This window comes from Triturus cristatus, chromosome 5_1, assembly GCF_964204655.1.
Source record: "Triturus cristatus chromosome 5_1, aTriCri1.1, whole genome shotgun sequence".
NCBI lineage: Eukaryota > Metazoa > Chordata > Amphibia > Caudata > Salamandridae > Triturus > Triturus cristatus.
The window spans coordinates 264,007,980-264,035,418 of record NC_140587.1 but is presented as its reverse complement, the minus strand read 5'-3'; the positions used below and the strand labels follow the sequence as shown (position 1 = coordinate 264,035,418).

Below are 27,439 nucleotides of genomic sequence, written 5' to 3'. Positions count from 1 at the left end.
CTCAATGTTTTAAAAACAATAAAGTTCCTAATACCCGCCTTCTCTGAACAGTTAGCTTGCTGCCCCATCCCCCTCCTCCCTATCCTCTGTTGTGTGAATCCATGGAATAGCCTCCTCCCTCCTGCCATGCATGGTCTGATGTGCTGCCACTGCCCTCAATTTAGTATGATGTACCAGTCCACTCCTCCGGCCCTCCATTGCCCAATTCTATGCCCCATCATTGACCTCCTGCTTAAACTCTGTGCTTAGCTTGCTGCCCCTATTCTCCTTCCCCCTGCCCTCCGATGTCTTTGTGCATGCCCCTGCTCCATCCTTTTTGCCCACCATGTCCCATGGACCTGCCACTCCTATCTACTCTGAGTGTTCTGTTGAGCTGCCACTCCCCTCCCACCTGCCTAGCATTGTCAGATGACTGTAACCTGTCCCTGCCACCTCCACCCTGCCTGTCCACATGCCATGCCCCTATCCTCTTCCTCCTGTCCTACATGGTCCATTGTACTGCCACACCCTTCTGCCCTCCCTGGTCTGTTGTGCTGCAACTGCTCCTCCTGCCTGCCCCGTGTGGTCTGTTGTGAGGTCCCTTCCCCTGAACTTTCTTGTCTGTGCACAGGTCCTGACCCTCCCTTCTATCCTCCATCGTCCTTTGTGCATGCCCCTGCACCCTCCTTCTTGCCCATCATAGCCATTGGTCTTCTGTGCTGCCATGGCCCCTCCCACCTTCCCTGTGTGGTCAGTTAGCTGCCCCTGACCCCCTCCCACCTTCCCTCCATGGTCTGTGTGTATGCCATCACAGTCTCACTGTTGCTCTTCATGGTGTGTCTTGCTTCTAGTGCCCATCCTGCCTGACCTCCATGGCTATCTTGCTGCTCCTGCCCTGCCCCCTTGCCCCCAGCCCTCTGTTTACATGTGAAGACCCCTACTCCCTCCCTCCTGGCTTGTCTGTTCCATTGTAATGCCCCTGATCCGTCCCTACTGCCCTTTATGGTCTGTAATGCTGCAGCTTTCTCTCCTGTCTGTCCATTATGGTCAGCTAGCTACCATTGCCTCTTGCCCCTCTGTTCTCTGTTGTCCATGTGCATGGTCCTGTCCCCTCCCTCTTGCTTTCTATGGATTGTTGTGCTGCACTCCCGTCCTGCATGCCCTGTGTGGTGTATTGTGCTGCTGCAAACCCTGATGCCTGCCCTGCAGGGTCAGTTTGGTGCACCTCTCCATGTCCCTCTTGTCCTCTGTTATCCAAGTCCATGTCCCTATCCCATTTCCTTCCATGATCCAATGTACCATACTTGCGAACATTTTGAACTTGGTAAGAGGGAGATTTTGAAAAAAAACTGGGGTATTGATTTTCCCCTTTGAGTTACATTGAAAAAGAGGATATTGTAGACAGGAGACAGATCAAATAAAGCCCATTTGAGCTTAAAAACATTGGACGTTTCCTGGCTGAATCGGGTCTGTTGGCATGTATGGTTGTACTACCATTGCCTCTTCCTTCTGCCCACAATGGTCTATTCCATTGCCACGGCCTTGAAGGAGGGTAGATTTTGTATCACAGGGGGCCCCTGGCCCGTTCTGTCCACACCTGAAGTATGAGACCCTTGTCCTTGCCCTGCCAGCCGCATTTGTAGGCCGTATTAAATTGACCATCGGGTCCTGTGTTGCTATATAATTATCCTGAGACATCCTTACCACTCAGCCAGCATAAAACCCCTGTGTAGGCCCTTCTGTTCAATATGTAGGCCTCTTTGTTAAATTGACCATAGCTCTGCAATTTTAGTGTATAGCAGTCTGAAGGCAGGTCTGCGAGGCCTTCTGCTCCAAACTAGTAGCCCCCACCCTACCCGAGTGCTCCGTGCTCGGTATCAAAGTTCAACATCCCACTGAAGCTGTCGACATACAGTAGGCTGCATCCTAGACTGGTACTTGCTTCCTGGGCAGGTTTCCCGCTTTTAAGGAAGTGGCAACCGCAGAGCGTCAAGTTAGGAGAACTGAGGAGATTTTGTACATGAATATATTGAATTCCCGTACAATACCCATTATTTTCTGCTTGCTCTATGGAACTTACGATAAGCGATTGGCCTGAGAGACTGACCTTTTCACCCAGTCCATTGTCAGCATTAAGTGGGTAAATGACGAAATGTCTGGTAAAATCTGCAGACGAAGCTTTTGGGTAGCATACGTAGGTAGATGTAGCGTGCAAAGGAGCCCACAAAATGATATAAAAAGGGAGCACCCACAGATATCGACGGACTACCTCGCCGTCTGTATGTAGGTTAACAGGCTGTGCAGGTTTTCCCCAAGAGCTGGGAGCTCTTGTCTTCCTTTGCTTAAAATGTCTTGCTCTGCTTTGCTTGAAGTATCTTATTCTATTTTACCTATATGAAATGTCATGTTATGTTTAACCATTGTTCACTTTACTTTTGCATTTAAAAGATTTTGTATTGTAATTGCAGGAATGCTTGCTCTAAGAGTAAACTTGAGTGTTCCTAGGTAACATTTTCCTTGGTGTAACTTGTTTCTCATGATGCATTTATAGATGTGTTTTCTCTCTCTCTCTGTCAGTACATTAATTGAGATACAGAGAATATCATGACAGCTGTATGATTATCTGGATTCTGTATTTTGTACTTTATGTCTCTATTCTGCGGTTTCTTTGAAGTTGTATCTTCTCATTAAACTGCCATTGTATTCTGCCACCAATTCCATGTCTCATATGTCTGTTTTCTTCATTTTTGGAGCAAGCGTTCCTAGGCACCCCGGCTCAAATTAAGGTGCCCCTTTTGTCCCTGACTCACTCTCCTGCTCAGTTCTGTGGTGGCTCCCGGGGCTCTGGGGACCGCCTCTAGCTTCCTTGACCCGTAATAGATCTTCCCTCCAACAGCCTCTCTTGCAAGTCCTGTATTGTTGGTTTGTTGCCCCTGCCCCCCTTTCCACTGCCCTCCATAGTCTGTTGTGCTTCCACGGCCCTTCCTGCCTGCTCAGTGTGGTTAAATTGTTGCCTTTGCACTCTCCTACCTGCCTTCAATTTTCAGAGTCCGTGCCCCTGGCCTTTGCCTCTCAACAGTATCCCAATGAACAACTAGATTGCTAACATTCTATATTTATTACAAAAGTGTGGAACGCCTGACATCATCTTGATGTAATCAAAACTGTAATACCTAGAGCATTTCCTTTAGAAATTACATATATGAGAGGGTCTTATTGGCATCAAAATTATGGTTAGTGCTCTAAAAGACTAAAATAAGGACATTTTGTCTGAGTTTTCAAATAGCGACAAAGCACTTTTAAATTATTTGTTATCTTTATGTTTTTTTATCCAGTTGACCACTTGATTAAATGTTGCACTTAGGGGAGAGGATGTGGTGTTACTTCCAGAACTGCAGACTTTGCAACTGGGGAACCAGGTTGAAGTTTCTGCTTCAGCTCGACATTCTGTGATTCTGGTCAAATCACTTAGTCTCCCCATGTCTACAACCAAAATGAATATGTGCTTGTGTGATGTAACCAATGCTCATGTAAAGCACTCCAATACCTGACAAGTCTGCACTATATAACACTGCAAAAACACTAAATAATAAGTGTTTTGCACACTTCTGTCATTGGGCTATATTTGGGCTACATCTGGGTGATTTTGGGCTACATTTGGGCTCTTTCGTCTCCGGTGGCCATCTTGGGAGATTTATTTGTTATGAAGTTTCCTAATTTCCTCATGTACTGCAGTCTCCTCAGTAGGAAATGCTTTCAGTTTTTTACGTTGATTCCATCATGAAGGTATTCAGATATGTCACACATTTGCCATAAATTCTGAATGTTAGCACTCTAGTTGCTCATTAGATCACTGTAGTAAAACTACTGTTCACCATGGAAGTCTGCTCCTGGTATTAAAAGTGAATGTTTCAGTCTGCATGTCAGAATTTTTTAATGAAATAGAAGAGGATTTGAGAAGTCACTCAAAATGTGCCCTCATTTTCTTTCTTCAGCATTAATGATAATTTCTATGGCAAAATGAACCCCCTCATTGTGTTCCTTTTTAAATTAAATGTTTTAAGTGTTACCAGTTTATTCCAATCAAGATGGCTTCAGGTGTGCCATACTTTTGTCATAATGAAGACAGTAAGCGCTCTAGTTGTTTTTAAGAACATTCTGGGACATTCTGTCATTGGGCTATACTTGGGCTACATCTGGGTGATATTTGGGCTACATTTGGGCTCTTTTGTCTCTGGTGGCCATCTTGGGAGACTTATTTGTTATGAAGTTTCCTAATTTCCTCATTTACTGCAGTCTCCTCAGTAGGAAATACTTTCAGTTTTTTACTTTGATTCCATCAAGAAGGCATTCAGATGTGTCACACATTTGCCATGAATTCAGAATGTTAGCACTCTTTTTGCTCATTAGATCACTGTAGTAAAGCTACTGCTCACCAGGGAAAACTGCTGCTGGTATTGAAAGTTCATGTTTCAGTCTGCATGTCAGAATTTTTTAATGAAATAGAAGAGGATTTGAGAAGTCACTCAAAATGTGCCCTAATTTTTCTTTCTGCAGCACTAATCATACTTTTTATGGAAAAATGAACCCCCTCATTTTGTTCCTTTTGAAATTAAATGTTTTAAGAGTTACCACTTTATTCCAAGCAAGATGGCTTCAGGTGTGCCATACGTTTATCATAGGTAGGACTGTTAGCGCTCTAGTAGTTCTTTGGAACACTCTGGGAAGCTGCAGTAGAACACAAAGGAATCAACTGACAGTCTCTGCCCTTGTTGGATGTACATGTTTTACTGAGAATGTCAGACTTCATTCTCACATGACTGAGAAAGATAATGTGAATTTACAGAAAATAAGCTCTCAGTTTAGCTTATAGATCACCTTCCAAACCTCTGTGGTAAAAGCATGAGAAAATATTTTTCTCTCAATCATGATATCCCAGCAGAAGGCTTTTTCACATGGTGAAATCACCTTAGAACATACCACAATTCCTAAAATGAGTATGGTACCATCAACAAATGATTTATAATGTAACTAAAGTCTTAAAACCTTCTATTAACTGCAATGCTTTTTAATGAGGTGCTATCATGTATATTGGTCCCAAGATGGCTGCCAACACTTCTTGGATGAAGTGCTGACAGCCAATCAGATCTCAGGATGAGATGTGTGGTTAGGCTCCGCCCACATATATATATGCTTTTAAGTGCTATTTTCTCAGGAAATACTGAACAGATTTACACCAAACCTACAAAAGGCACTTCCTTGACCTGAGGACTACCTCTCTGCCAAATATCAAGTAAATCTGTTCAGCCGTTCGGGCTGTAGCCCTGTCTAAAGGTCCTATGGAAAAATGCATGGGAAAAACGCGTTTTGGGACCCCCCTTTTATCTCAGCCCCCGCTTGACGAATCCCCCCGAGACTTTCAGGGTAGGAGCGGAGCGTAGCGCCCCACCTATTTTGAAAAATTCGCGAGGATTCGTCGACCGGCGCCAAAGTTATTCAAAATAGAATGTTGCGGATTTCCTATGGAAAAGGGGTCCTAACTATAACTACCTACTGGCGACCGCCAGTAGGTAAAAAAAATATATATATATATATATATATATATATATATATATATATATATATATATATATATATATATATATATATATATATATATATATATATATATATATATATATATATATATATATATATATATATATATATATATATATATATATATATATATATATATATATATCTCTCTGATGCGGTTTGTAGTGCAGCCTGACCATTTACTCAAATGCTAACTTTGGACTGGCTGCATGGAAACATGTCGTGTTTGGTGTCAAACGCCTTGGAATCATACCCCCACATCAGTAACTGGCGTGGAAGTATGATCCCACCCTTCTAGAGGGAGAGACATGACAGCACTGGTATACCCGGTAGAAACTTAATAGAGCCCTGGCATCACAAAATGGATGCTGCAGACACGGTTCTGGCCTCCTGCTGCTGACCGAAACTCTGGCAGGGGAGGCCTGGACAATAGGTTTCCTGTCACAGGGAGGTGTAACCTCTCAGACAGGCTTATGTGTATGTGGGCTGGGTGGGAGCACTGTCTGAGTGCTTTGAAGTCCTGCACTGGGGGCACATTTGGTGAGCCTGTGCATAGTCCAGCTCAGACCGGTTCAGGGGCTTCCACCCCTTGCTCTGGCGCGAGACTGGACAAAGGAAATGGGTGTAGCCACCCCTCTTTCCAAACCCTCCCATAGGTGGGTCCCCAGAGTATGTCCAACCCACTCCCTTAGTATAAGTATGGGACCCCAGTCCTTAGGACTTTAGCTTACCCTGAACGAAACTCCGAAGCTGAATCCTGGACCTTCGACGCTCTGCTCAAGACTAGAGGACTGAAGAAATCTCCCTGGGGGTCAAGGAGTGACTCCCCTGCTTGGCAGGCACCAACGAAGCAATTTGCCGGTCTGCATCATCAAAGCTCCCGCCGGACTCCGAAGTATTTGCAGCCCAGGAAGAGGATTTCCAGACATCTCAGAGGCCATCCCGAGTCCCCAGCAAAGCAGGGACCCGCAGCCCTCGTGAGTAGCGTGGAACCGGAACTTCTGGTCACTGTGCATTTCTGCAAGTGCATTGACTTCCTGACGTCTCTCGAAGCTGTGCTTGGGCGGATTTGTAGCCCCCACCTCGAGCACTGAATCCACCGAAGATTGTCGGCCTGGTCATTCCAAGTGACCCGTGGGCCGCCATTTTGTGTTTCGTCTCGAGGTCCCTTCGCGATCCCTGGTCCGTCGACTGGTGGGTCCCTGAGGGGTAACTTTGATTTTCCTTGGGCTTTCCTGGTTGCTTCAGACGTGCCCTGACTCCCATCCAAGTGGTGAGTCCCCCAGACCTTGCTGGTCTGCACCGAAGAATATTTCTCGTTTCTGCTTGGGTTGCTGTTGCCAAGGCTTGTTGTGTCCAATCCAGGCACCGACGCTGCAGCACTCGACATCCTTCGTGGGACAGCTCGAATCCAGCACCTGGTCATCTTCGACGCCTCCTGGTCCTCGTGGCTGAAGAGTCTAACTTCACCTCTTTCACCTGAAATCACCCGACATCGGTGGGCATCTGCTCATCGCCTTCCTGGTCACTGGCAAGTGACCCCAACTCTGTCCCCTCTGCTTTCAGGTTCTTCTCATCTTCGATCCAGGCTTGGATCTCTTCTGACACTTCGCATCTTCACGGCAGCAGCACTTCTTCGCCAGCTCCCATTGAAATCGACGACACGACCCGATACCAAAAGACACCTATGCACCCGGCTTCCCTGGGTGAGGTAACACGAGTACTCCGGTGCTCCCGTGGGTACTAGCCCTAGAACTTCCTAAGTCCGAAAGGGTTTGGTCCTGACTCATTTCCAAGTGTCCCTAATCTTTAAAAATCTAACCGTGACTTTCCCCATAGAAGCTAACTGGAGCTCGCTGCTGTGTTCACACACTGCACACAGCCCCCGTGGGTCCCCTGTGTCTCTACCTTGGTGGTTCCTTAGGGTCCCAGCGATTCTACAGGCTCTAGGCCTTGTGTCTAGTTAAGTAGTGGTTCTTATACCACTATTTTAGTATATGGTTTGGCTCGCCCCTAGGGCCTGACGTGTATTTGTGATATTTTACTGTGATTATTGAAGTGTAACTTATGTGTTTTGACCTCTAGTCTCATAAAGAGACTAGGAGGGTGTGTTTTGTAATAAATACATATATTTTATATATATACCTGGTGTGGATATCTTTCATTTAGTGACTCAAGAGATTATAGACTGGTAAAACAAGCTGCTTTACATTCCTTCAAGACTTAGCCTGAAGGCTGCTCTCCATAGCTACCACTAGGATAGCTTTCAATAAAGGTTGTCTTTAACCTATAACCAATAAGGGGTTGTTTGGACTGATACAATGTGCCCACTATAACTCGTGGATAGCATATATCAGGCCAACTTGTCACACCCATGAACTGGGTGCATTGCTGAGGCGGGGATACAGAGGGGTCAGCGTAGGCATGGGACCAGATCTCCCAAGACTACCCTATAATTGATAGAGATGGGCAGCTACTTCCTCACCAAGAGCAGGACTCCTCATACAAGTGACGAGGGCTACCGGATTTCCCTGGATATCGATTGCTCAGAAGGTGTAATACTGATTACTGGAACTGCTTAAGATCTTTGACGGATGGGGTTGATGCTGATTGAGCCCTAGTGGTTTAATACCCCCTGCTTGGGTTAATATCTACCCAGTGATAGTTTGTTATAGTTTAACAGTACATTCTGGGGTATTTGTTGTTTACCTTCCCCTTTGTTCTACCACCACCTCCCATTTTTGCCACCCCCCCACCCCTGATGTCTTTGCTTTGATCCTCAACTGCTTTACATATTAACATCACCTTGATTGGTGCGGTCGCCCTTGTTTTCCGTATGTCTCTAATGACTAGCTTCTTACTACTTATCAGGGCAGCACTGCTGGTAGCTATTACAAATATGCTGTGTATCATAGATGCATTCTTTATTTCTATTGCATTGGGCATATGCTTGTCTGCTGATGTCCCCTTTTCTTTCTTTTGTATTAAGTTGCCATAACCTTCAATAAAACGTATTTTAAAAAAATATCAAGTGACGATTCTGCTTCAGTGTCTTTCGCGTTCAGTATGTCTATTTATTTTTAACCTTTTTTCCCAAGATTTTAAATCAACAGGGCTTCCTTTGTCTTGCCTAGTAAAGCCCATCACACTAGTCACAAGACGCTAGGCTGTTAATTTAGTAATGGGTACAGAGTTGGGGATGGCCCCCGGTGTGTCTAACTTAAAGTTAACTTTTTGTGCTGCTTCAGAGTAAGGCCCGAGATGAGTGTTTGTTTCACACAATAATGCTTTGTTTAAAAGAGTCATTTTGGACAGATAACATCAAGACCTGGCCCTTGCAGCTACCTGTGCTAATTTCAAAGTCTCAATCTTTTCTAAAATTAAGATGAAGAACATTAATTATTGTGTTCATTAGTTCATTATTTAAAAGAAACTGGAAATTTAATGTCACTCAACTGTGTGTATGGCGGCTCTGCCAGAAACCCCTCTCTCCGTTGTAAAACTATTGAAGAGGTATATAGGCGAGGGTTGTGGGTATCAGGGAGCGCTAGTCTCTTGATTGGTTTGTGTCCTTCTCTGTACTCGAAGAAGAATATGATCGGCTACATTAGAGATTTATAAAAAGTGCTACAAAGTTAAAAATGTGTCAGAATTAACCCTGGGGGGTGAGCTCCGCTCGCAGAGTTTTCCGCACTCCGCGTTCCGCGAAGCTCACAGAGTTCTGAAAAACTCAGCCCCAGCAGAGTTTTTTACATCGCTCACGTTCGTCAAAGTCAAGTTGGCGACCGTGAGCGAGGAAAATCAACGTCCCGGCGAGATTTTTCCTAGTTTGCGATCGCCAACATCAAGTTTGCTAGCATGAGCGTGGAAAATGAACATCCCGGCGAGATTTCTCAATGCGGTTTCTCATTGCGTGTCGTCGAGTATGAGAAACAGCCTGTTTGCCTTGAGAAAGCTGCTGCTCGAGTAAAAATCTACTCGAGCGGCAGAAAAGGAAAGCCGGAACCGCTTGCGCTGTGCATGGTGCAGTTCGCGATGATTGCACAGTGCGGAAAAGCATCTGGCACTGTGCAGTCAACGCGAACAGCATTTTTCTATTGTACTCCGCCGCTTGCGGAGCTCCGCGTAGTACGGCAGAGTTTATTTTGCACTTTGCGGTGTTCCACGTAGTGCAACTCTGCGAACTCCGCCCAGGGTTAGTTAGAATCAGTTATGTTCTTGTTTGGAGAGGGTACAAATGTACTTTTCTCTGTTTTGAAGTCCTCAAGCACATAGTTGTAATGTATGCTGAATTTGTAGTAAGAAATGTAGTCTCACATTTACTGGAGGCGCCTAACTTGAATCCTTTTAGGATATGTAATCTGTGTTTACTGTTTTTGAAAGTTAAGTCCTGATATACCTTACATTAATAAACAGTCTGGTATTGTAACACAGTGGACCCAGAAAACACCACACTAGACTTTTTTTCAGTCTTTCTTTTGAGGCTCATCAAGTTCAGTAGTATTTTAGTAAACTTAACTCTGTTTGTCTTGCTGCAAACAGTCTCAAAATGCAATGTGTTGGAGCAAATCCAAGATGACAGATCTTCAGCCACACTAAATGTAGGCTCTGAGAGTAACCAGTGTGTAGGGGATTGTCGTATGGTAGTCCCCCTTCCATATCTAGCAGTAAAATACAGTTTGAAGCAGGCCGTGGACCCACAACAAAAAATTAGATATAACCCTAGTACGATAAATCAGGGTCATTCAGTAACCAATACAGAAGAATTGTGATCTGGACATGTTTGATCCCTTTTAAGGGTGCAAGCTTTTTACATGTGCCTCAGACAGGCCTGTCATGCAGAACTTGACACTGCTGTGCAAACAGGTGGGGCAGTAGCCCCCACCCTGACTATTCTACTGGGCTACGATGAGTTCCCTTCTGTCTATTCAGATCAACCTTTAAATCAAAGCGGTCTGTTCTGTGACTTCTGAAAGGAAGATTATGCCTCTTTCCAGACGGAGGTAGGTAGCCGCGGCAAGTGAAGGTGAATTAGACTATAATTGGCTGAGGCAAGTAAATAGAATTTTCTGAAAGTTATATTCTTTAATAGTTATAACAATTCAGCTTATAGTAGTCTGAAGTTTTATAAGCACTTTGGATGTTCTTTCACTTTTTTGTAGTTGGTTCTTACTGAATGATACAGATTTATTGATTCATTATACTTTGCCAGTATTTCCTTTGGGAACAGCTAAACCCAATAGAGTGAACATGGCTTTTGGTGATTTAGTCACTGAAGGAAAATGGGTTGATAGGAGTGTGTACCACATATGGGCACTATGCATCCTCCCTAGAGGGCATTACTTTAATTTTAGGGGTAACTTATTTAGTGCTTTGAGGCAGGTTGTTAGGCTTGTAAAAGTGTTTAATCTTACAGGTCTGTCAGCGGTTGTGTGTCAGAACCACGCAATCATTTACCTCTCCTGCCTTAACAACACGGTCCGAACCACGAGTGTGTCTTTACAACGCATTCCTTGACCGCACAAGCCGATACAGCAACTTGCCTTAGGGAAAGCGCTGGACTTTTTAATTTATTATTCCAACTCCAGTCTGCACAACAGTAGGGAAAAGTGTTGAACTTAAAGTCCAACAGCGATTTCCTTAAGGTATGTTGTCGTAACGACTTACTTGGTAAAGGAATGAGTTGTAAGACGCATTTGTGGTACGGACTGTGATGTACAGGCTATTTCCTCTGCCAACAAACATGAGAGCATGCAAGTTGTAGGAACCAAGCCTCAGGGGAGGCCTGTCATATTTTCATGTCGCTAAGTGGATGGCACAATATAGCGATTGAGTCCACAATTAACATTTAAATTTACATGCTATAGCTGTAGTTTTTACACCATATTTAATAGCATGTAGTAAAATTTAATATAGGATTTTAAGCCAGGTTAGACTTTGTTTTAGGGGTCAGAGCACAATCACTGGGTATACTAGCAGGTGAGTCCTGGAAACAAAATAAAAAACTGGGAGTTACCACTTAAAAATGGAGTCCCTCCCAACAGGATTTTTGTTAGTGTGATCTTTTAATATTAAATTCCGCCCAATTAAAGAGGCTCCAACCACTGAAGGGTGGGCTTCGAAAAGTGAAAAATTGTTATTAGACTGTATGTGAAATTTTCTTACCACTTTCGATGCTTTTTTATCTGTTTATTGAGCTTTTCAAAATTATGCAAGTTACTCGCATCATTGGTTATTGATCAGGAGCAATAAAAGAGTAACAAGGGTGTCAATGCAATTCCAGTTGCCCACTTTAGAAAGAGCAGTATTCTAATGTATTGTCTGCGATCAGTTGAATTGCATCACAGCCAGCTAGATATCGCATTGTCAATTCCAATATATATATATATTCACTGAAAAAACCATAGGTTTCACACATGTTATAGTTAGCGGAAATTTTACTGATAAAAAACCAATGAAATTCCCCCGTTATAGTTAGTGCAGGCAACTATAACTCACGCGACCGCAATCCTCTGCTGATGCTAATACTGTATTTAGACACTTATTTGCCCATGTCTTCTTCCGTACATTTTTAGCTATACATATATTACAAATATTTTTTTTTCATAAAGACACATATGTCATCAGCAGAAGATTGCGGTCGCGTGAGTTATAGTTGCCTGCACTAACTATAACGGGGGAATTTCATTGGTTTTTTATCAGTAAAATTTCCGCTAACTATAACATGTGTGAAACCTATGGTTTTTTCAGTGAATTTGCAAGGTTTTTTAAATGCTAATTCCTAACTATAACGTGTGTGAAACCTATGGTTTTTTCAGTGAATTTGTACGGTTTTTTAAATGCTAAGTTACTTTACGCCATTCGTGGCGTGCGCGCCCACTTAACGCAGTTCGTTCCGTGCGCGCACGGTGCGCTTCGCGCACCGCGCGCGCCCACTTAACGCAGTTCGTTCCGTGCGCGCACGGTGCGCTTCGCGCACCGCGCGCCCACTTTACGCAGTTAGTGCCGTGCACGCACGGTGGGCACGCGGTGCGCTATGCGCACCGCGTGCCCACGTTACGCTAGATGGGCCATGTACGCACGATGCGCTTCGCGCACCGTGCGCACATGGAGGACATATGATGCACTTCGTTTTGAAAGGTAATATTTTAATATTTCGTATATGTTATAAGCCATGCACAAATGGTGCCCTTCGGGCACTATTTGCACACGGGGTGGAGAGAGTGTGGATAATTTTTTTTTTTATTATTTTTTTTTTAAATATTTTAGTTTAACTCATCGTTAATAAACCATGCACAATTGGTGCCCTTTGGGCACCAATTGCACACGGGGTGGGGAGAGTGTGGATAATTTTTTTTTTTTAATAATTTTTTACCGTACGCGTACGGTAAGCGTAATCGGCGAAATTAGCGAAAAAATAAAAATTCAGTTTTTGGCCTTGGGGGATCTTTGGGGACTCCCTCAACATTGCTATGTGTGTGGGAGCTGTCTAAACAGCCCCTTTACATGTTTTTGTGCTTTAGATTTTAAACATCACTCTCAGTGCGAGAGAGAAAATGGCGGCCGCCGCTTCCTGGTTTCGGCCGATTCGAATGTTTACTAAGATCTAAGAGCCAATCAGAATCGCGCTCGCGCACGCCACCGTACGCGTACGGTAAGCGTACCGTAAGCGCACCGTAAGCTGGCTCAGATATATATATTGATTTAAAGGCTATTTTCTCAGAATCTACTGAACAGATTTACACCAAACCTACAAAAGGCACTTCCTTGACCTGAGGACTACCTCTCTGCCAAATTTCTAGTAATTCTGTTCAGCCATTCGGGCTGTAGCCCTGTCTAAAGGTCCTATGGAAAAATGCATGGGAAAAACGCGTTTTGGGACCCCCCTTTTATCTCAGCCCCCGCTTGACGAATCCCCCCGAGACTTTCAGGGAAGGAGCGGAGCGTAGCGCCCCACCTATTTTGAAAAATTCGCGAGGATTCGTCGACCGGCGCCAAAGTTATTCAAAATAGAATGTTGCGGATTTCCTATGGAAACGTGGTCCTAACTATAACTACCTACTGGCGACCGCCAGTAGGTAATATATATATATATATATATATATATATATATATATATATATATATATATATATATATATATATATATATATATATATATACACATATATACATACATACATACATACATACATACATACATACATACATACATACATACATACACACACACACACACCAGCTCCAGTTTCCCTCCAGTTCCTGGATACAGACACAAAGACTCGGGTTTCCATTTTTAAAAGACTCTTGCTTTTATTTTCTCTGGTAACGCGTTTCGCCTGTCTCAGCAGGCTTGCTCACACAATAAACGCTGCTGCTATATATATATATATATATACTGTAATATGAGCTATTTATGTTTTTATGTTTACTGAAAATCATCCTAAGGTACTAATATTGTCAGAGTTGTAATAGTGAGTGACCACATCATACACAGTTACATTAGTGACCAATGTATGCAAGATTACCAACAGTGACCACCTCCGTGCATCAGGCATGGTTGTTGGCACTTATGTAAAAAAAAAAAATGTTGTCAGTGTGGAATACCTCTACATGGCTAACACATTGCGGTTGTTGCTACAATGCCCTGGGTACCAAGTTAATATTATTAGTAATCGGTGTCCCCAGTGCCATAAAGTTTATCACTAAAATAGCAGCTTAGAGTAGATTTTGGAAATGTAACCATTTTTCTCCACACATCAGCTTTTGAGTTATGAAAGTACACACATTTGCACCCCAAATGCACAATTTATTTATTTTGGTTTACATATTGTACTTTAAACATGCAAAAGCTTCTAATGTAGTAGGCTGGGTTTCAGACAGGGGAACTACGTATAGGTAGCTGAAGAGCTTCCAGTGACTCACGAGCTTCCCTTTGGAGAAGCCTGGTTTAGAGCCAAGCCACATTAGGAACAAAATAGCTTCGATATTATGAAGGTGCATTGATCACCAGAAACTGATAGCTATATAATATTGTACTAAGTAAGAAACAAGTAATCCAAACTTTCCAGGTGGAGTATGGCCAATTAGAAACTAAGCTCCAGTGTGATACAAGGAAATGCAATGGTTTGCTATATCACTCAGCCATTAATAGAATCTAAAGGGGGTGTTACCTTTACGACCATCCTCACAAGGAGGTCAGGGTGTTCGAACATGAATAAGGTCTCAACTCACACAGTAGCAGTAGGGTGTCTGTGGCGTGTTTTTCTCTCAAGTGTATGCAGCACTATACTCTCGCAATGTGCCCACATTACAATGCCTGAGTGCCATTTTTCCAGCACAGGAAAAGACTGAAATCTCCAAAGCATTGGTATTACCTTTTAACAAGGACAAACTCAAGGCTGACAAAACTGTTGCCAACCTTCTTGTGCAGCACACTCTTAAAATCGCCCTGCAAACAAGCCCTGGCAGTGTGAAGTTCTGCCCTATCGATGACCCCTCCAAGACAATCTGTTACCCCTTTCTAAAACCATTGGTACGGCTGTGCATGATCACACCATGTTGATTAAATCAATTTAAGGCATAAGACATTAGGTACAATGGTTATCTGTGGAACCTTTAATCTTTTAGGAGTCATATAAGTCCTTTGGCTGTAGTCATATTGTCTTTATTTAAATCTCATATTACAAGATAATAATCATGTGTAGGACAAAGCCTTTTCCAAATCTTTGTCAGAGAAGGGCTGATCGAGACGTTGTTTCCATTTTTCTCTAAAACGCATCAGTGGGTATTTAATTATTACCAGCATTGATTTACGTATCCACATGATAGAATGTTTCATGTTACTGATCTGAAGACTGTTGGAAGGTGGATTATTAGTAGGGGTAAATATACACCTACCACTAGCAATAAGGCCACCAACACAACCCAGACAAGGTTTCAATAAATTATTCCCTTGCTCAACCCTTGATAGCCCTCTGGGAGCAGGCAGGCTTAACTTGGGAGACAGGTGTGCAAAGCATTTAGAAACACCAATACAATAAGTAAGAAATAACACACAATAAAAAATCCAACACCAAATTATAAAACTAGGAAATATTTGTATCTTTACAATGACACCAAAATGTGAAAAATACAATGTAGGGAACCGAAGTTATACATTTTTAAAGAATAAACACTTTCTAGTGCTCAAAAAAGTAGTGCCAAATTGGGACATTTGGTCGCTCTTGACCAGGACAAAGTCTAAATTTGAGGCCGACCTCGATAGTCCACAAAGCGGGAGGCCTGAATCAAAATGTTACCATCTCGCTGAGAAACATTTCTGGTTGAACTGGTGACCACTCCTGACGGCTAGATTTGCAGCGACTTCGTCAACTTGGTTCAGCTGGAGCCCTCTGTCAGCTCCTGGAAGTTTTGAGCCCCGGAGCTTTCAGTGGGATAAACCTGAAGTCCATGCCAGGTCATTCAACATAGTTGGCTTTACTATCAATGTTGGGAGGGTCCCCTTTTGGATCTTTTTCCAATCGTTGCTCCAAACTTCTGGAACTTTTTCTTAAAGTTCCTCTTGAGGGATCAAAGTGTCCAAAACGCAAATCCAAGGGTCTATAAGCTCTCAGATGGTCCTTGGAAGTTTGGACTGAAGTTCCCACAATGCACCGGGCAAAATATTTTAAAGTCCGGCTGAAAGTGGTCAGCTGGGTTCTTTGTGCTGGAGATGATGCAGGTTGAGCTCTTGTAACCTCTTTCTTTCTGTCCACTCCTTTTTGAAGCGGGGTAAAGTAATTCCGTAGTGTGCAGTAGGTGCAGTCATTCCGAGTGCAGTCCTATTGGTGCAGGCCAGGGTTCCAGTAAGTCAGTCCTCCTTCTTGTAGTTTCAGGCAGGGGATCTTAGTTGCTATGCAGCTCTTCCATATGTATCCAGTATTCTGGGGCAACAAGCAGGAGGTACCCCTGTCTAATCACGAACAGAGTGCCACCTAGAAGTATGACCGCATCCTCCAAAATGTAGCATATACTTGTCCCACAAAGCACTGTACATTAAAATTCAAGATGGAGTATCTTTCTCCTTGGCATTAAGATCTGGCTAAGCCAACCTATTGGTGTGTCTCATTTCCCTTAACAATCCCACTCCAGGTCTTCTGCAAATTCCATTCTGGGGCTCCCATCTGACTTGGGAGCACAGGAAGAGGGGGTAGGCCCGTCTTGCATCCTTAGTGTCGTGCTCTCTTTAAAGATCATTTTGTTTGCCCAGCCCCCTTCCTTGCTTGTTCTCTGCGGCTGCAACCACCCCACGCTGTCACCCACCACCACCAGATATCCTTTTTAAGGTCACTTATCACCTCCTCCAAACAATTTGGCTAAAGCTGTTAAGGCTGGCCAATCAGGGGAAGCTGCTAGAATGCTGGAATTTGGCTGCAGAAAAGAAAGTTTTAGAACTTTTCTGTTTTAGTTATGATGAATTCCACAGTGGCAAGTTGTTGGATTTATCATTACCAATCTTTTAAGTCCTTGAAATATCATTTTAGCTTACTCCTGTCAATAATTACACTTTATTACTGTATTCCCATGTTAGCCCATGGAGCTAAAATGCTACAATGGGGGAGGAACGAAATTGGGGGTTTTTCCCTCACAAGGGCCTTTAAAACATCTTTTAAAATGTCCCTGCTTATTTTTACGTGGCACCCTACCCTGGTGGGCACTTATGGTAGACCTTAGAGGTGGCTTGGATGTAAAAATAAAGGTAGTTTTATACTTAAGAAGTACCTATAAATCCAAAGTTGAATTTGCATATAATGTCAATTTGGAAGCAGCTTGCAAGGCAGGGCTGACTTTTAAAATGACAACAAGCAACACAGCAGTGCACACTTAAGTGATTTAACCAGGGCCGTACTGGCCGTAGTGGGCACCGGGCGTTTCCCCCATGGGGTGCCAGGGTGAGGGCCGGATTTGGACCCCTTGCCAGATTCTTTTACCGGGGGCCAGATTTGCAGTATAGCCGCAATATCGGTCCACTGTAACAAAATATGCAACGGTGAGATGGAGGAGTACTTCCAACTAGCATTTCCACCCCTCCCCGCTCCCACCATCACCGCCCCCAGGGGCAGGCCAAGCGGTTTGCCGGGGCCTGTTTTGGTTCCCAGTCCGGCCGTGGCTTTAACGTTGGTGGGCCTCCAAACCTACATGCCCTGCCGTATACAATGGACTTACAGGTAGATTTGCCTCTACCAATTGTGATTATCCATCATTGTTGAAAGGAGGGAATAAGGCACGCATATTTCATAAATTGAGTCGCTGGTAAACCTTCATTGCAGTACATTCTTGCCCAGAGATCAACCCTTCCACACCCAAACAGATCTCCGACTGTCAACATATCAATCTCAGCCCATCTAGCCAAAGCAGAGGCAGTATGAATTCTCAACCCCTCGGGAATCTAACTAAGGTCATAGTTGATGTCAAGCACGCAACGCCCATTGGGCTCAAAGGGCTTCAAACCTCCCCCCCTCCCCGTCGTGTGTGTCAGCCCGGCTGAGACAGCTTCCCGGGCACAAACGCAGCCGCACCCCAGTACTACACAGGTCTTTAAAAGACCATTTACTTGCTGACGAGGCTTTGTTGTTTTTTCACCCCTTTTTAGAGCCCCTGCATCCCCACTCTGCATATTGCTGGAAGAATCAGCCCTCCCCGAAATTTTTTGTCCCTCCCCGACCCGAAATTCACCTCTAATTGCGCCTCTGATTGATGTATATAGAGGGGAGTAGTCAGTAAGTCAAGTGAGTCTGGCCCTAGGGCCTCAAGGCAGCAAGCAGCGAAAGGCACTTTGTATGCGCTTGCCATTGATTAGGGACTTTTCCTCTTTCTGTGTTTTTGTATCCTGTGGTCTGACCTATTGACCTTTTTTTTATTGATCAAACTGCTATTTTATTTCTCTTGCACACCCGCATTGTATTAATGCATTTGTTTTAACTGACGAACATCCACATTCTTTATTTTCCACATTAGAAGCATGTTCTCTTTCTCACAGAGTCCCAGGTATCAGCAGTGAGAGTTGCACTCTATTTTACCAGTAATGGGTCTATATTGAAAGAGTTTTTCTTTGGTGTATGTTTTGCGTCATTTAGAAATGTTAACGCCTCGCGGTTTTAGGATTTGATGTTTGCAGCTGTGTAGGTTTATTTATTGTCCCACGGAAATTGTCTTTTCCGAGTCCGTCAGCACCTCGAGTTTCCACGGCGCGCCCTCTCTATTTGCGGTCTCTGCTCTCGTTACCATCATCTGATCTGCCCGTCTCCAGGTGTGCAGGAGCCTGGCGTGCAGTTGGTGCCACGTGCCAGTTAGATCAGTTACCTGCCACCGGTTCTGTCCGCGCTGGCGGTGGCGGCTGATCCTCGGTACACCCCGCGAGCAGACCGGAGGAACTGTCCTGCGTAGGAGAGGCGCTAGAATCATGCTCGCCTGCGTCAAGAGGCGTTATGCCCACGTACCAGCGGGGGAACACGAACGAACCTATGCCTTCAATCCTGCCTTGGAGCCAAGCCGGTTTATGTGTCTGGGTACGTCGAGATGTGTTCCGTCTGATTGTGCTGTTAACATTTAGTCACTGTGTGATAGGTTATTACCAAATCAGTTTGATTAATTTGAAATTGTAATTGTTGACATTTTCCCACGGAGTAAATTGTATTCTAGCCCCGATTTTAGACTTCCAAGTGACTCTCTGAAAGTGTAGCTGTGAATTCAGCTTGCAGGTTTAAAATTAGCAAGTGCTTGCACCTTGTGTTTTTTTTTTGTTTGTGAACTAGGATTTCGCAAATCAAGTGTCTGTATCTTTGAATATGTCGCAAGTTCCTATTTAAAAGCAATTTCACCATATGGCATGGAAAAAACAGGTGTGCACCATCTCTCGGGACCTCCGCCTCTGGTGCTGGCGGTGTGTTCCAGTGGGGATTGGTGTGTATACCTTCAGGGTAAAGGTTTTCTGTGTCTGCCAGCCTGGCTGTAAAGCGCTTTTCATCTTCGTATTCTTTTACAATCGAAGTGGTAAAGTGACCTACAATGTGAATTAAATATTTTCTTGTCTCTCCGTTATGCTTTATGGGGTTGAGGCACAAAACATCTTCATTTTTAATTCGAACATCTGAAATATGCTTTTTGTATGGCTAACTCTTAGGATTTGACTAGATTTCAAACTTTTTGAGGATGTTTAAAAGTACCCCGGAACCGACCTCTATGCACGTTGTTAGATGTATGAGTGCTGCATTCTTACTCCTGCGGTTTGCCGCAGGATGCACAGATCGCATGCTTTGTGAATAAATGGGCATTAGCACATTTCGCTATTTTAATTCTATATGGGGCTTTCCCATGTGTTTTCTACACTGGAAACACATTTACTCATGCAATGTCTTGTAAGTATTTATAAGTTACTGTTTTCATTTGGTTATAAGTTGCTAAATGCTGTCGAGTGAAATGTACTATAGAAACTAAGTATGTACGGCTTGGCACGGATACCCTAAGTAAGGGGTATGTAAAACATTAACAATAACATAAATAAATAAGAGTGTCAGGGATGGAAACGGCCATGCAAATGTTAGCAAGTGCAAGTTCATGGGTCTTCCACACAGTTTTTACGGCCACTCTCCTGACACCTCAGTTCCTGTCCATAACATTAAACCTCCATCTGCAAGCTTATGCCGTTCTTGTGGACTTTCTGCAGTGGGGTGCGAGTGAGCACGAATCTCCGCAGGTCTCGATTCCATCAATCATTGTCCGTGAAATGGCTCTTGATGGTTTTTATGTGCACTCCGAGTGGGCTTCCAACTAGTTTTCAAAAGTACGACTTAGATTTTTTTTTTCTCCTTGTGCGGTCTTGAAAATATGTTAGATTTTGGGCGTTATTTTAAATCCACTTATTTTATCTATTTCTGAAGGGAGCAATGTGTTTTGGCGCGCATAGCTTCAGTTCTCCTACAATGATACGTATTTGGAAATGGAGCTTGATTTGCTAGTTTCTGTTGCAACAAAGAAGCCATTTTGGATTTTGTAAATGTGCCTTATTTAAAAAAAAGCTCTGTGTTAAACTATTATGGATATTGAAAAATGTATTCACCCAAATAATCATTGCTACTTTTATAGCAACATTTTGGGTATCGTTTTACTGTATTCAACACTTTTACTAATTCTGGATGACCAATATATAACTATCACTACTACTAATTCAATTGTACTTTTTAAATGTATTGTCAGTGAGTGAGGAATCTGGTGTCTCGGCGGTCGAGGCACTGGAAGAATGAATGATGCAGTATAGTTACAAGGCCACAGCCATGAGTCCATACTAACAGCTGTTAACGTCAAGATTCAGTGTAACACTGAGATCAACCCTCGTAGCCTGAAAGTGGCTGTGATAGGCCCTAGCACCTGATTGACTGCTGAGACCACTCTATTTCTGAGGCAGCTTAGGCCCCGAGGGCTGTAGCAGAGACCAGAAGAGACTTTCTCAGTCTACAGAAAACTTGAGTGTTGGTCTTGTTTTTTAGATCTCTGGAGAACACTGACAAGGTGGCACGGCTATCCGAGAAAGATGGGGGGCATGAGTTCCATGCTCCTCCCACTCGGAGCTTTTTTGAGGTAAAGAAGTGTCTTCTGTGGAACATCATGATGAAGGCATCTGGCCTTTTTTTTAGCTATACCTCGCTACTTTTTTCTGCCTTGCCCCATTAATGGACTTTGAGAACGAAAAATACGGCAAATTTTGAAATGTAATACTTGGACCTGGGTGAGCTAGCAAAGTAACACAGTGTCAAAGTCCTTTAGGCAGCTACAAAATTCAGTTTTGTACCCCTCGGAGATCTTTGTGCCAATACAGAAGGCTTCAGTCGGAGTTTGATGACCATGCACGCTACTTATAGCGACAATGGCTGGCTTCTGCTTTGCCCATTGAAGGATTTTGAGATCTGGAACAGCAAGTAAGCCTCAGTGTAAAAACTTTAACTAGTGGGATATGCTAGACTTTTCTAACCCTGCCGTAGCACAGATGGAATGAAATTGCACCTAGGTCCCACACTACCGCGAACGCTGGCTCTGATGGATGATGTGTGTTTTCTAGGTGCTTTTTGCCTTGAAAGTTTTAAAATCTATTGATTCCTGTGTCTTTGCCTATTACATATTCTTGACTTTCACTAAATTGTTTTTAGAAATATATTGTGTTGTGTTATTTGTTAATATTGTTTGTTATTTCTTGACCTTCGCTCACATTTTGCTGGGGGGTGGCCTGCTGCTTCTTCCATTACTTCCAGGAGTTAGGCAGAGGTTGTGTTTAGGAATTTGAGGAATACCTCTAAGAACCATATTTCTGACAAGCAAGAGCACACCACTTAACTGAAGCCCTGTGAACAGCAAGATTAATCTTCTAGTTTTTGTTTTTTAAAATACATTTTATTGATTTTAAACAGGCTAGCAATCATCAGGGGTATATTTGTAATTCCTGGGAGCATCGACAGCTGCACAGCAATACACACATGATCCACCCCTTTGTCTCTCTGCCCCAAACCCACTCTAATGGACTATCTGCAAACATTCAGACTATAAAGAAGATAAAGAACCTGCACTACACATGTTTTCCTTCATACTCTGATTGGACCTCATCATCATTTTACGGCACCCCAGCAAGTTGCTATTAAATTGCATCATTAATCCCATTTAAAATTCAGTGCCCATCGTTCATTGTTGTTTAGGCTCAGTTAGTCCATAAGTGGTTTCTCAAAGCTACAGAACTGTTATCTTTAATCCCTGAGGTCCAGAGTCAGCATTTCCATTGCCATTATTATCATCCAGATCCTTCTTGCCCAGTTATCAATCCTTTGCAACTATTTGTTTTGCTCCATTAGCATATGAACTATTCGAGTCCAATAATTTTTTGTTAGTCCTTCTACTGAAGTTGGATGCAACCTTAGGAGTGTTAACCAATGGTCATTTCGTATGGAAACCCCAGTGTACTTCTTGGAAAATCTTTCACCAAAATGGTCATGGCTCTCTATAGCAGCCCGTCTGCTAAAGTAAGATCCAGGGACCTACTCTCAACAGGATTCAATCTAGAGAGAGGTATGAGGTCAGGCTGCCCCCTCTCCCCAACCCTTTTCATCCTAAGCCTTGAACCACTACTCCACAAGATTAGATCCAGCAACCTCATTCAAGGTGTCTCCTTTAATAAGACCACAGTGAAACTTGTGGCCTACGCTGACGATCTTTTAATATGACCGAAGAGGCATCAGTCTATTCCTGCCCTACTACAGAACATAGAAGAGTATGCCAGAGTTTCAAACTATAAACTAAATAAAGAAAAATCTGAAATTCTCACTCTAAATAACGTCTGCTCTAGCGCCCTGTTTATGGATACAGGCTTAGCCTGGCAACCAAAATGTATTAAATACTTAAATAAATCTGTATTTGTAAAGCGCTAACTACTCACCCTTACGGGTCTCAAGGCGCTGGGGGCCGTCGTTGAAATTAAGTGAGCTATTGCCCAGAGCCATGGTGCTGGGCTGAGCTGCCGCCGGGGATCGAACCGTGAACCCTGTGCTCCGAAGTCAGCTGCCCTGGCCTCTGCACCACACCTCTCCACTTGGGTCTGGAGTTCAACTCAGACGTATTAGATACCCTACACAATAATGAGACCCGAACGCTGAAGAAAATAGAGTCTCTCCTGTAGACATAGATTCCCACATTTCTTAATGGTGGTGCCATATTGAGACTGTCAAAATGATGATCACCTCTATAATAAACTACCTCTCAAATATGTTTCCACCAGCCGTATCGGATGATTTCCCCCAAAAAATCGATAGCTTATTAAACAAATTTATCTGGCAAAACAAACACCCTAGAATCTCTATCAACAAAACTCCACCTTCCTGTTCAGTTTGGGGGTGTTATTCTTCAGAAACTATCAAACTGCTTTCCCCTCCAAAACAGGGCTCCCTCTTGTTCTCCCATTTGCCAGACTACACCCCCTCTTGGTTATCAATTGAGAAGGATCTTCTGGGTGGGCTCCACCCTATTTCCCCCAAAACCCCCTGCCTCCTGAAAATGCATTTTTAATGCCACCCAAAGAGCCCTTCTGAAAATCAACAAGCTCCTTGAGGTACCTATCACTAATTGTAACCTAATCTCCCCTTGGAATAACCCTAAATTTTGAATCCAAGGCGTTTTGGTCTTTTGGCCGCTTCGGGCCTCTAAGGGCATTCATTTCTTGAAAGATCTCGGCTCTCCACAGTTCCCAATATCTTTTAGAGAAATAAAAACTCACTTCAAACTACGAGACTTAGATCTATATGACTTCCTCAAACTTAGTCAGTCTGTCCAAGCTTAACCTCCCTTCTGGCGAGCCCTCCCTTCCCAAATCCATTCTGACCTTTAATAAATCTGATCACCAAGCCTCCAAGTTCTATAACCTTTTAAAACCAAAATCAAGGAGTCCTTGCTTCTAATATGGAAGTCAATAGTCTCCCCAAAAATCTCACTCTCCCTCCCGGTCCCAGGTGAAATTCAGGCTACTGCACAGAACCTTCTGGACCCTGGCCCGCCTTAACAAACTCTCCTTCAGAGACAACCTATCTTGCTGTAACTGTAAAAATCTGACAGTTGACTCCCCCACCACCTCCTCTTCTACTGCAGAGCGGTTTCTCCATTCTGGGACTCTGTTTTCAATTTCATGCAGACCCTTTTTGAAAGGCAGCTAGAAAAGAAACCCCTATCCCTCGTCCAAGGATTGCTGGACCCAAAAATCAATTCCCGCAGTGATAGTCTCTTGATTGATATCCTCCTAACCGTTGCCGGTAAAACAGTACTCACTAACTGTAAAAACATGGCAGCCACCTCTTTCCATCCCTGGTTAAACCGGGTCTCCTTCCTGAGAGGTGATGACAATATCTTCCTTCGAAGCTCCCCTTGGTCAGTCTAAAAAAGTCTGTCTGAACAGCCCTCGACAACTCCTTAGCCTCCACCAGACCCCCTTGAAGACCTAATGTGTGAGTAGATCGCTCTATTCCTTGATGCTCACCACCTCATGTCTGTCACTGCCCTGAATAAGCAAACTACTTGCTCCTCATTTCTGTCTGGCACCGATCCTGCGATCTCTTCTCTGTCTTGTCTAACTTTCTTATGATGAAACACTTACTGCAAGATACCCGACACCATGTTCCTTGTACTCTGATTGACCTGCTTCTCTATATACACTCTTTCTCATTCAATCGCCTACTGGTTTCTATTTTTTACTTTCCATTTTACCATTTCCCCTGTTATTATTTGTATTTTCTTTGGGTGGTGTATTTCATACTGCCTGGATTTGATGTGATTCACCTTGTTTGAAAATATTTTCATGATTATTTTATGCCATCCTTCTATCCCGGTTACTCTGTATCAGCCCTAGGCTCCTCAATATGCTGCTTTTTGTATTACATTGGTGTTTGTCCCTCTCCTGTTCACTTGTTTTTGAAAATGGTTAATAAAATGTTTAGAAATAAAAAAAATAAAAAATCGCTGCAGTATACTTTTAAAAGAGGACATGGCCACCACACATGTAATATTTCACCTCCTTGCCTAAGTTGCTTCTATCTCTATCCGTCAGTATTAGGGTAAATGCGTTATTTACTGGTGTTGTACACCATTTACACATTATCTTATATTGGTTCTCACAGTTCTCTTTACTCTCTACAGACTTTAGAAGGTTTCACAGCTTCCCATTGCCCTCTAGTCATCTTCATCCCCTATCCTTCCCCTCGCAACTGTAAGGAACTCTCTTTGGGGATTTGGAGTAGTTGTGAGCACTTTAGGAACGTCATTGATCACAGGCACATAGGAAGGGAACAGTTTCTCAACTGTTGTAATGCCTCGCAAACCTGCTTCGTTATTCCGTGGTTTAAATACCTAGTAGCACATGTAAGGTATTGAAGGATTTGATGTTCTTCTACCAAGAAATTATCTCTTAGATTAGTTAAATAACCTATTAATTTTATTTCCTGAAGCTATCCCTCAGCATTCGGTAATCACCTTCTATTTTACAAATGAATCCCTATCAAAAGCTTTGTCTTGTTGTAGAGGGGCAAAAGGTGATGGAAATTTATACATTCTTCGGCAAATATATACGAAAAAGTATCTTGAGGCCTAAGTGGGCATGTTGCTTTGGATACATAGGCAACCCTAGGTCTGTGTTGTTGATTGGCCTATTCAACTGAGCTTGGTCCATATACGGTTAGTGTTTGCCGTTGCCAACAGTCAAACACCATTCGCTACTGAGCAGCTATATAATATTCCCTCCTATTCAGGAGATTGAGCCCCTTTCCCTTCCTAGGAGTGCATCGTGTTACTTTGGAGAGTAAAGGAGTTTTCACGATTTTTATAAAGGTATTACAGGCCGATTGGACAGATGTTCAATTTTGTCTGGAATCATTGTTGGGGGAGCGTGGTACAAAATCTACACTCTGTAAGATGTTCATCTTTATTACTGCTATCCTACCTAGTCACAATGTAAACATGGGTTTCCATAGTTGAATATGTTGTTTTATCTCTAAAGAGGTCTGGGTAATTAGCCCTGTATACCCCTAAAGTGATGAGGTAATATTAATCTGCAAATATTTGATCTTCTCTTTTTCCCATTTAAAAGTTGAGAAGACCCCTACTTGTTCCCAAGTCTCAATATCCAGTCCTACACTCATGATCTCGAAGTTACCTAGATTTACCTTGAAATCAGAGCTAGACCCATATTGTTCCAGAATACCGATTACACTTGGGATGTCTTTTTCTGGGTCTCTTAGTGTCAGCAGGAAATCATACACAAATATTGTACTTTATGATGTAACCTGGTAGATGACATACACCTCACTGTTAACTCAAGTCATGCTTCTTGTGCTTGTTGCTCCATTAATAATGCAAAAAGGAGCAGAGCAAAGGAGCACCTCTGACTTGGCCCCTCAGCCATCCAGATCTGGATGGCCTGTCCCCATTTTCCAATATTCTGGACTTCAGAGTGTTATAAGTAGCCCAGATAAAATGTTTTATTTTTGGGCCTATTCCTAATGTATCCAACACGCATTTCAGAAGAACCATTCAACTCGATCACAGACCTTCTTTGCGTTGAAGGCAAGAATGCCCATTGAAATCTGTTGTCTGAGGCACTTTTCTGTCTGGTGGAGTTCCCGTATTATGTTATCAAAGGTTTGCCTGTTTTTTATGACTCCCAACTGATCAGAGAGTACCAGAAAGGTTAGTTGGGACTCTAATCTGTTCGCCAATATTTTCGGATAGATTTTACGGTGAACATTGAGTAACAAGCCTGGCCTATATGATTCTCAATATTCTTTAGATTTCTCTGTCTTGTGTATAAACAATGTAGCTTATTCTCTCTTATTCTGTGTGATCACACCTTTTTCAAGGAAGGTGTTGTAAAGTTTGGTCGGCAGAGGGGCCATAAGTGAACATAATTTCTTCTTAAAAAAAAGTCTGGTCAGACTGTCAGGATAGGGTACTTTTAATAATTGGTAAGTGCCTAATCATTTTTTAAACTTACTCAACTAACAAGCCTGCCAAAGCCAGTAGGTTTCGTCAATGCGAGATCTATTGGCTTTGTCAGTGTTTGAACTACCATCGTTTTGGAGTATTCAAGGAATATTGACTTTCAGATTATGCGCTTAAGCGCCTTTCTATTACTTGTGCATGTTTTCTCTATCTGTTTGGAGATGAGGGTTGGCTTAATCAACCGAGAGGGATGAGGAGGTGTTTCAAAAGCAGTGGGGTTGTTAAAAAAAAACTGTGGCGGGGTGATGAGTTAGCACAGCTAATGCATGGAAAAGGCAGAGCTGCTGATGTTGGAACCGGGTTC

At 43.2% G+C, this 27,439-nt stretch overlaps 1 protein-coding gene across 3 annotated transcripts in view; it reads left to right on the top strand.

The window, feature by feature from the left end:
- Positions 1–27,439, top strand: part of EFR3A (EFR3 homolog A) — a 1,080,015-nt gene that overhangs the window by 240,007 nt on the left and 812,569 nt on the right. Inside the window, exon 1 of one of the 3 annotated variants that reach the window (XM_085604914.1) lies at positions 18,913–19,127. The exons of the other annotated variants lie outside the window; for them this stretch is intronic. Within the exon in view, the coding sequence (XP_085461040.1) occupies positions 19,022–19,127 (106 nt within the window). The 5' untranslated portion in view covers positions 18,913–19,021. Of the gene's footprint in view, positions 1–18,912; positions 19,128–27,439 lie in introns of those variants that run through there. 3 annotated transcript variants of the gene reach the window in all.